Here is an 11356-nt window from a genome sequence, read left to right as displayed (position 1 = left end):
CTCTGCCTTTTACAAAGCAGTTGCACAGACATCTCATTGAAAGGACTTTATTAAGTCAGGTGAAAAAAAAAATTACAGAAATATAAAGTTGCTATACCAAACAGGTGATGAGAGTACAGTGTTTATCAGGAAGGTAGGTCAAACCAAGGGCAAAGGACCCAAACAGTTTCCATAGGGAACAGGCATCAGCTTTACTCCTTGGAGTACATGTGCTGGATCAGGTCACACACACGGTTGCTGTAGCCAAACTCATTGTCATACCTGCAAATAAACAGTGTTGACAATCACAAACGTGTGAGCCACTAAGTACACCCAGCGTTCATTTTCCCAAAACTGAACTCTGATTGTCTGCATTGTAAAAACTTACATTTTTATGCTAATAATTACATTTGTTTTTAGTTATTCTTAGAATTGCATGATGGATTGTGGGATACTACAAAAACTCACCATGAGACCAGTTTCACAAAGTGATCATTTAATGCAATGCCAGCTCCAGCATCAAAGATTGAGGAGCGAGCGTCACCGTTGAAGTCTGTAGACACAACCTGAGCCAAGAGTCATGTACAGTTAGGAGACATGACCCCAACAGGGTCATGTCTCCTGTCAGGGTCATGGAGACAGGTTAGAAACTAGAGATGAATAACTGACTAATGTTTCGTAATGTGCTGCCATCTGCTGGTTCCTTAGCAGATAAATGTCTCAACAGATGCAACAGTATTTATTTATTGTACCTGGTCTTCTGTGTATCCCAGAATTCCCTTTAATGGCCCATCTGCTGCAGCCTTAACAACCTTTTTGATGTCATCATACTTTGCCTGAATGATGGGACAAATAAATGGGTTCAATTGCAAACTTTCAACCCAAATCTCCAAAGATGGTGCAAAATTCAAGTTTTAGAAAAGGAAAAGAAAAACATAGAATTCAATTCTTTTCTAAAGTAAGACCATCTCTTAGAGACGAACTGATAGATTATCTTTCTAATACTTACTGGCTTCTCCAGACGGACCGTCAGGTCAACAACAGATACGTTGGGGGTGGGGACACGGAAAGCCATACCAGTCAGCTTTCTGTTATAGATTTACAATATGAGTGACGCTCAAGGCAGCTTTATTATAAATCCATTTTACATTTACTAAAAAGAAATTGGCTAAAAGGATTTCCGTACCCATTCAGCTCAGGGATCACTTTGCCGACTGCTTTAGCAGCGCCAGTGGAGGCGGGGATGATGTTCTGTGCGGCACCTCGCCCATCTCTCCACATTTTACCTGAAGGCCCATCCACAGTCTTCTGTGTGGCGGTGGTAGCATGGACTGTGCTCTGGATGAGACGACAGATGGAGCCAGTGACACATTTTGCTAATGCATTTAAACCAGGCTCTGATTTTAGTGTAAATGCAGATTAGGGAGAAAACCTGCCAGTACTGACATTATTTCATTCCAATTTCAAACAACTAGCCATTTTAAATACTGCATTCCAAAGGGAGCCTTTTTAAATGATCTTCAACAGATTGCCCACATAGCAGAGTACAACAGATATTGCTGAATATTCCCTTTTACCATGAGACCCTCAATGATTCCATAGTTGTCATTGATGACCTTGGCAAGGGGAGCCAGGCAGTTGGTTGTACAGGAAGCGTTGCTTAAAACATAAATAATAAAAAAGAAAAACTTATTGGTTGTTCTGAAGCTGCATAGTTTTGATTAGTTTAAATAGATTTGTGACTCATCAAATGAAAAAACAGATCCTGTCGAGACTCACCTGACGACCGTCATGGACTTGTCATACTTGTCCTGGTTGACGCCCATGACGAACATGGGAGCATCAGCGGAAGGAGCCGAGATCACCACCCTCTTTGCACCGCCTTTCAAGTGAATCTGGAAGATAAAAAACACAAAAACAAAAAGGTGGCTTGATGCATCTTAAATTAATATTAAGACAACTACATAATCTTGCATCCCCTTCAGAAAAATTTAACACACCCCACATTTTTTTAAATTATACAATCCAAATGTTTTCAAATCATGTTGCCCCATTAACATTTACCAGCAAAGTGCCTTTTGGGAACTTACAGAAGCTTTGTCAATGGTGGTGAAAACACCGGTGGACTCCACAACATAGTCTACACCAGCGCTGCCCCATTTGATGTTGGCAGGGTCCTTCCTGTACATTTTTACACCAAGGTTATGCATAATGTCTACCCATCAGGAAGCACATGAAGTCTGTTAAATGCTACACACTCATGGAAGACCGTGATCTGCATCTTGCCAATAAGCAGCTTGCCGCCCTGTGCCTTCACCTCTCCATGCTTCCAGACACCATGAGTGGAGTCGTACTTGAACATGTAGACCTGGAAGACAACTTATAAGTTTAAGACTGCACAGACATTATTTGGACATTCTTAAATACCATGCTTGTGGCAGAAAATTGTGTGACATTCATATATTTATTTTTAAAAGATGCGCACCATGTAGTCGAGGTCAATAAAAGGATCATTGATGGCTACAACATCAACCTTCCCACCAATGGCTGCAGCTCGCGTCACCAGACGACCGATTCGTCCAAATCTGAAATACATTAAAAGGCAAGAAATATAATGGACACCATAAAAATTATAATTGCCTCTGTAAATACCAAAGGAATGACTGTAACAGTAAGTGGTTTTGAGAAATTAGAAATTTAGAATTGGGTTTTAAAATTTGATTGGACTGCAAAGAATCAGTCAGAGCCTCCACACTGACCAATTATACTTCCAACAGAAAGGATAAAGTTTAGGTTCAAATTCCAAACACAGACTATGGAGCAACTTTAGCAAGTTTGCTACAGTTTTCAGGTATTCCTCTTGACCAGCAGGTGGCAATGAATGAAAACTAAAAAACAGCAGACAAACCATACAAGGTCAGCCCACTTTTAAGACAAAGATATCAAAAGGAATTTACTATTAATATGGGAATCATAAGAGTGAGCCTTGAATCAGAGTGAGCAGAGATAGGATTGTATCACCTACTTCAAATTGTCAGAAAACAAGAAATGCAATTGGACATCATGTCATAGGAAGACAATGGTTCAGTAAAATAATTTTCAAATATGGATTTTCCTAAAAAAATTCTAAGTCATAAAATTTAGAGAATAGAGCGAAAAAAAATTGGTCGAGGAGACAAATCTAATTCTAGTCACCTGCTGATTTCTCAATCAATTTTAAATATTGTATTTGCAACACTGATAACCAGGTTATCAGATTTTTCCAGCTACCGATGGGAACATCCTTAAGAAAAGCAGCCTTTTAATTTCATTTCGGAGATTTAAAAACAGATTGAAGGGAGCAAGAATTTTACACAGCTTTCTGCTGAATGATATTCATAAGAGCTGAATCAGAAGCTGTTCTTTAGCAGTCTGGGAAGCAAGTAGGGAGTCAGAAGGCCAAACTGGACCATTGCCCATCCTTTGTGTCTGAAGCTGGGCTTTGGCACCCTTCCAGCATCAACAAGCTAAATCTCTGTGCAGCAGCTGCTGCTTCACAGAAGACTGAACCCGTTTCAACAATCTCCAAGTCTTGGCAGCATCCATATTCTGCAGCAAGAATGATCTCTGGACCTCAAAGATGTTTGAGTTAAATTTAGACAAGTGGGGAAAAAAAAATCAAAGGAATGTGACAGATGAGAGGACAGTGATGGAGTCAATGGAGGAGCCTGGAGGGACACCGAGCTTGGAGTCATAACACCAGCGAACTATAAATAGCAAGAGAATATTACAGTCACAAGATAAAGGGTCCAACTCAAAATATTACATTTTGGCAATTACTGCTGCTGTAATGCCAATTCATATTTACATGTCACCATAAAAACATCCTGTAGAAAATTTGTACCTTGAATCTACTGAACACTTTTGTGATTCTGAAGGGAAAACCAAAAGGGAAAGTCAAAAGCAGTCAATTGAGTTCAATCTATTTTAAGGTAAACACTTCTTCATTTTTACATACATATGTGTGAATATATTTACCATAGATTAAAAAAAAAAAAAAGCTAACGTATAAAAATTTTGTTTTGACAAATTCACATTTCTCCATCCCAAACAAAACATCATTATCTGTTAAAGTAATATTAAGATTCTTTCGTTGGAAAAAAAAAAAAAAATCGGCGACATGCGGTAACAGCGAGTGCCGACGTAGCGTGACGTCGACTGACGTCCCTCTGCATTTCCTGTGACAAACTTCATTTTTATTTCAACGGTCGGTTATTATGCTACTGAGCAACTGTTGCTAAGGCAGTTCCATTTTCAAACGGCTAGAAATCTGATGGAGAACATTTATGACAACTTTCAAGCCTGTACCATTATCGTATTTTTATACTAATCATCCAGAGTAGGTTTCTGTACAAAAGTTCCGTATAACTTTAAAAGCTTCTTCAAAACCTTCTTATGACCATAAGAGCGAAAATATGCAAGATACAACAATTCAATCTTTTCTATAAAGAGAGCAAAGCCAAATGAACTCACCCGTTGATTCCAATCTTCACCATTTTTTTCCTGATGTGGTCTTTCTGATTCTAAACGGGTGAAAAGTTTAACATGTAATTAATAACTCAACACATGATCGGTAAAGTTCGCGTTAAGTCAAACATTAAATCACAAATGGATTTGCAGTTCCGTCTAGATAAACTCTCAGGGAACAACTTGACTCACCTGTTCCTCCAAGACCAACGTCGAAGGAGCTCAATGCAAACAGCGATAAAATGCTTGATATGAAAAACGAGAGCACGGCCACCTGTACCGTTAGTAAATGACCCCACTATGGGAGGGTCACGGCTATTTATACCAGCTGCAAAGACCACGCCCCCGAAGGATGACGATGATTTCTACTTAAACTACTGAACTAGACTTTGCCTGAGCAAATTTCCAAACCTAAAATTTAAGAAGGTGTTCTGTACTGTACGATGATATAAAAGACACTAGTGTCAATTTGGACTAAAGTTATATCACTTTTTAAAGCAGTACATGAACGAATGAATATAATGGCCCATGTAATGCATATTTTCACCAGGTGACAACTTCTAAATGTTGACGTTCTTTTAGATTTTTTAAATAATCTGATTACTGCGCAAGTTCTTTTGGGGAAATGCACTCAAATAAAATTTCAGAAGCTTTTGTGGGATATTTAACAGGTTATCTGATTTTCCTTGCCTTCATTTTTCTGCTATGGACTAACTTTTATTGGACTTCAGTTTGTATCACAACAGTTGTAAATAGCTGAACTTCAGCTACAGAAACTTAGAGTTGGAAAAAAAAACTATTTATTTATATATTTGTATAGTTAGCTAACTCTCTTGCTAGTTAATTAGCAAGCTAGTTATGTTAGTTTATTGTGACAATGTCCATGCAGGTCAGTATATATAAAATAATTTGGACAGCTGCAAGCTTATCCAAGATGCTTTTGCCATCTCGGGTAAAAGCATGTACTTACAAACATCTGATCAGTCGACTATATTCTTCCACTGCGGTTTACAGGATGAGCTTAAAACTATACATTTTCTGTGCAACAGTCTGAAAGGCACTGAGTGAAGTGAAGTTTGAACTATTTCTAGGATCTGTTCATTCAGTGCATCCATGACCAGAACGAGACACCAGATGGGGAGATGCCATCAGATTTTGTTTTGATAACTTAGAAAGCCTCAACAAAAGTGTACATGTGTGCTCTGTTGCTCCATGTCATGGTGTAAGTGTGTGCACATTGGAGGTTACCTAAACTCCAGATTGATAAGGTTATTGTCTACGGTCAGAGGTCTGTGTCTAATCTTGATGTCTCCCATGATTTACCTCAACCATGCTTTCTCAACAAAAGGGGAACCTGGTTGCCATGACAACCCCAGAGGTGAGGCAGCTGGTTAATAATTCAAGTCTCGCTCCATCCAGTCTGATATTTGTCTTTCTCCAGCGAAGACTGTATAAACATGGTTATAAAATTCAGCCACGGTCTCACAGCTTGATCAGGAGAAGTCCAACATGAGGTCGCGCTTCATCTTCATCTCTGCTGTTTTCACCTTTGCTTTCCACTGGGCTAAAGATGAATCTAATGGTTTTAATGATATTTTGTAATATATTCTATGCCATGCTGTGTTGCAGTAAGTTTCACAGGCTGTACTTTAACTCGTTTGTAAGACCGTCTAATGAAATCTTGTGCAAATAACAGCAAGGAACTGTTTTCATTCCTGATATTTGCAAATGTTTTCATATTCTTTTAAGCCACCTTGTACAAATAGTTAAAATAACAGTTTGCAAAGTTGGTAGATATTTTTATTCACTTGCATATTTCTTATAATTTATTTTTTTCTTAATGTCAAACTGTATATTACATTGACATTAAGCAGTCCACATTTTTCTTTTATAATTATTGCTTATTTTTATGTGTATCTGTCTGCTTCCTTTTGCCAGTCACTTTGCTGCTGATACACCTAAATTTCCCTTCCAAGGGCCAATAAAGGATCATTCTATTCTTGTATGATATACAAATGTTAAAGAGTTTGAGAGAGCCATATCTCTAATTCTTTTTTTTTTTTTTGTATTCTCCAAACATTTATAGCAGATTTAAATTATTTACTTTTCTAGTCTCATTTGAGTGGAAGCAGCAGTGGCTGTGGTAATATAGAGCAGGTGGCTCCAGTTCCAGAACAGGGTTTAGACCCTGTTCCTTCCAGTGGATAGTTGGGAGTTTCCCCAGGAAACTCAAAGATAATCATGAGGGATGCATCAGAAATGACATCTGGCTTAAACATCTGCCAAGTCTGTATGCATGCAGCTGTGGAGTAGGATAGCTAAAAAGTTGTCCTTTTTGCTGTGTGGACAAAAAGGACAACTCTCGTTTAAGTGAACGATGTCTAACTTCACTTTCTATATGCAATCCAGCTGTAAAGGTGTTTAAACTGGAATATAAGTATGGATACTTATTTGGTAAAATGTTTACATACATTATACCCCAATGCAATACAAATTCTTTATTGATCTCTTTCCCTGTTTGTTTACAGAAGAAAATTGTATTTGCAAGAGATTCTGTTTTATTTTCTACAGTCAAAATATAATTTTCACTTTCACTTTGGAGAACAAATCTTAATCTAGAAACGAAATGAACAGGATCATGAACATAATTTGTGATTATAAACACAAAAACACATTTCATTTTTATGATGAGGTGATTAAATCAGTCACCGCAGGAGACTCCAATTGTCTTTGCGGGTGACCTTTTCTAAATTACTGTAAGCTGATGACATTTATGACATTTGTTGTATTTTGGTGTATGAAAGGATGAATTTGACAGTGGGGTGGGAGACAGAAAGAGAGAGACATGCTGCAAAGGTCAAGTAGCAGATTTAAACTTAGATGACGGAAAGGCGTCTGGAACCTGCTGAGCCACCAGGAGCAAAACTCAGCAGTGTTAGGCCCTTTTCCTGCACATCTTTAACACAACCACAGTTAGAGGCTTAATTTTGTTTTATATTGTTATAAAATATATTTTAAAATGGTATGTTTTTTTCCATAATATTGTGGCATTAAATTAATCAAAAACAACAATTTGTTAATGCTTTCTACTTCATTGACACTTAAAAGAACTGCAAATTACTCTAAGGATACAAGAGTAATTTAGTGAAATGCGCATATTCTTTAAAATGAAATATGCTGATTTAATTTGCAAATGCTGTTCAGAATCTGGAATGGGGAACTTATACCATGCAAATTTTGCATGTCTTTCTGTACAGAAGATTGCTGATTAGTTTCCAGTAAAATTTTATTTATGCCAATAAAACAACCTGTACAAAGTGACCATCATTTAAACTCACTATTAAAAACTGAGCTGATGCTATTACTAGATGTTTGCAAAAATACCAGTTCATATGTGTTTTAATCAGTCCTAAGAATAGCTAAAAGAAAATTAAAATGTGTCTTTTTTACGTTAAATTCAGAAAAATGTTATGATTTTTGCATTGTTTCGTCTGTAAATAAAAACAAACGCCAGTAAATGCATCATTTAGTGTTTTGGACAGTTTTTTTTAGGCAATTATCTACTCAGGTATAAATCTATAACTGGTCTACTTATTTCCTCTTTGTCGTAAATTACATACATACTCTATGTGACAGAAATGGAGAACATCTTCTTCAAAATAACACTTTAACGCAGTTGGTAACATAAACAAATTGATGGATTTAAAATTACTTTTGTCATGTGTTGTATGAACACATGTCAAACTGCATCATTTCACAGCATTGCGTCTTTGTAATTAATGCAAAAAAGGAAACTATATAATGTTCTGAACTTAGTTCAATTCCTCTAACCATTTTTTACAAAATAATAAAACATCCATGCAACAGATTGATTGAAGTTAAAACGTGAAGCATTCTTTTTGACGACCATGTGGTGCCCTCTAGTGAGTAAGTAAATAACCTGCTGAGCATTTCATAAGAAAAATTTTTAATAACTCCAATAATTCTTCTTTGTGAGGTTTTGAGAACTTTTGCATGGACTTGTCTTTGCTTTATTTTTTCATATGTAAAGAAATCAGATATTAAGAATGTGCTGGACTTTTTTGTTTGTTTGTTCAGTGTCTTGTTAATTGTGAATCACTGAAACAAAAAGAATCAAGAGCATAAAGAGGACAAAATGATTTGAGATTTCTTTATGAACCTTTTGAGGAAACTAAAGATACTTTGATGCAATTTGTACTCTCAGATTTTATGAGCTACTACTTTCTCTTTCAGTAGTTTTAAATGTGATTCTGATTATTATTATTTTTTAAATTATTTTATTTAAGCCTATATTTAAGGAATATGTTAGTTTTTATGTCCTCTGCTGAACTTTAGAGGGCAACAAAACCCAAAAAGTAAATGGATTTCTATCACCTTCTGTGGCTAACATTTTCAGATTGTTTAGTAAACACCTTGATTTCCATCTATCTTTTGTGTTTCTTCCTCTGCTAAGGAAAATCAAACCTTAAACAAAATTCTCTGTTTCATTGGATTGACTTGATGATATAGTTTTGTATATGAATCGGAGAAGTCATTTGTTATGAAGTGGCGCTACTGTATATAAATAAACTTTGCTGAAATTCATGTTGTTTCTTGCATAAGAACAGTTTCAAATTTTATCCTCAGGACTCATTTTGAGTGTACTTTAAACTTTATTTATTTATTCTTGGACCAGAAATACATGAGCAGAATAAAATGGTTTCTACATATTGCAATGTTAATCCAATCCAGCAGAAAAAATAGATTGACTCCCAAAATATGCAAATCCATGAGCACTCCCACAAAAATTTGTCTGAACATTGCTAATAAACAGTTTGATGTGGCACATTCATATTTAGGTGTCACTTTAGCAGTAATGAAGTCTCAGTGTAATTTCCCTAAAGCTCTGGGGGCCAAACATGCTTTATGTGAGCACAAATGTAAGTAAAAATAAATTAACAGTCTGCCCAGCTGGGCTAAACAAGAGGCTAGATCAGTTTTGTGATTATCTCATTAAATAAAGTCCTGGCTGACAGCAGCCCCCCTCCTGCAAACCTCAGTTTTAACCCACCTTTCCCCCTGCAGGATTAGGCCATCACTCTTCATCGAGCTGCAGCCTCTGCCTCTGTGTCTGCCTCTGTCTTGGCTGGAGCGACTAAATCTAAGAGCTCTCCTGGCAGGCGGAGAACGTGTTGACCTTGTCTCGTCCTCTGTTACAGGAAGGAGCCTCTAATCAGCTCTGCAGAGAGGATGTGGGGATAACTGGCAGGAAACCAGGTGAGAGGAGGTAAATGAGATGTTGCTATTGAAGGCTGGGGCAGGACCATGTGGGATTTTACATTCATAATTCATTCAGTCAGCTAGTTTGTTAGACTACCCAGTATATGCAGCAGTCAGTGTGACATTTATAAAGTTGGAGAATGACATTTAAAGAAAAGACTTCCCAGATAAATAAGCTGAAGTATAGAAGAGAAAAATCATCAGATTGGTCAAACAGTTTCTTGCAATGCTACATCCTCTCACCAACACAAAGGGTTAGGGTACCCTAACTCTACCCCTAACCCTAACCCTCATAGCAATGTGAAAAGAAAATTGTGCATAGTTTTAGACAGTCTTAGGGTAAAAAAAAATCAAAAATATGGAGTACAACAACCTTTTGCTTTATTGCAACTACAAGTTTCCAGGGACAGATCTGTTACATCTTTCTGCAGCCTGTGGTAGGTTTTCTTATAAGATTATCCTAAATTGGCTCCATCCCCAAAGCGTGATGCTCCTACCAAAGTGTTTTACTGTGAGGGTAATGGTCATATGCAGTGTTATTTTTGTGCCAAACTCAATAAGAATAATAAATATTATTATTTTTGCATGACAGCAAACAGTAAATAAAGAAGCACCTTCTTTCACTTGCTCTGTATCCTGTGTTTATCTAATGGTGGACTACAAATAGAACTTATTATATTTCACTTAACACAACAGCTTCATTCTTTTCTTCCATGAAAACCAGATCTATGGAGCTAATGAATAATAATTGCCCAGCAGGCTAAGTTCTCCCACCTATGTGCTCTTGGGCTCCTGCCTTGGTCTTCATGACCTTTACTAATAAAGAATTTCTGAAGGTAGATGTTTGCACTAGATTTTCTTTTCTCAAATAAAAAAGGGCCAAACATTCATCCATATTAATCAGAAAAAATTTTGAAAACCATTTTACATTTTCCTCCATTGTATACAATGCTTATTTTTTTTAAAATAGTTTGTGGATGTAGTGTGAAATTTCTAAAACTTAAAGGGGTAAATTCTTTAACAAACACTCTTTCAATTAACTATTGTTTGGATCACCTTATATTTATATGACTCATGCAACAACTTATTCATTAACTCTGTCTGTGAGCCCCAGCAGCAGCTAGAGACTATGACTAAGCACTTTACGTGCTGGCTGTATATAATAATAGAAGCAGAATATATGTTGTTGTTTTTCAGAAAACTGGGCTGCCAAGGCCTAGACTTATTCTAGGCCTTGTTACTTTTAAATAATACGAATTAGTGCGTGCATTTATCTGCTAATATTTTATTAAAGTTAATAAAAAGAAACAAATGTTATGTATGCTACTATTCATTGGCTCCCCATGATTGTTAAGAATATGATGATTGAAAACTGAACTGAATTCAATGAGTTAAATTTTCAAAGTCAAAATTAGGAGCAAAAACTGCTTTCCTGATCCTAGTGCTTAACAGGATGGCTTGTAGTCCTACAAACTCATCTGCACCTGATGTCTTCCCTAACCCCCACCTCAAAGACTTACTCAACAGCTGAATGTGATGATAGATGACCACATGGGCTATTAGGAAGAATATCGCACCTCATTTCAGTTTT

At 36.7% G+C, this 11356-nt stretch overlaps 1 protein-coding gene across 1 annotated transcript; it reads right to left on the bottom strand.

The window, feature by feature from the left end:
- Positions 1–31: 31 nt before the first annotated feature.
- Positions 32–4786, bottom strand: LOC129375834 (glyceraldehyde-3-phosphate dehydrogenase-like). The gene is made up of 12 exons (XM_055055166.1): positions 4678–4786; positions 4492–4541; positions 2465–2564; positions 2238–2347; positions 2070–2160; positions 1759–1874; positions 1557–1638; positions 1166–1317; positions 989–1067; positions 732–815; positions 448–545; positions 32–261 (listed from the first exon to the last, which is right to left on the bottom strand). The coding sequence occupies exons 2-12, from the start codon at positions 4512–4514 to the stop codon at positions 192–194; spliced, it is 1005 nt and encodes a 334-aa protein (XP_054911141.1). The 5' UTR covers positions 4515–4541; positions 4678–4786; the 3' UTR covers positions 32–191.
- Between the last annotated feature and the right edge of the window lie 6570 nt (positions 4787–11356).

The sequence above is a fragment of the Poeciliopsis prolifica genome, unplaced genomic scaffold (genome assembly GCF_027474105.1).
Source record: "Poeciliopsis prolifica strain line A6 unplaced genomic scaffold, Auburn_PproV2 SCAFFOLD041, whole genome shotgun sequence".
NCBI lineage: Eukaryota > Metazoa > Chordata > Actinopteri > Cyprinodontiformes > Poeciliidae > Poeciliopsis > Poeciliopsis prolifica.
This window is presented reverse-complemented; position numbering and strand designations above follow the sequence as displayed.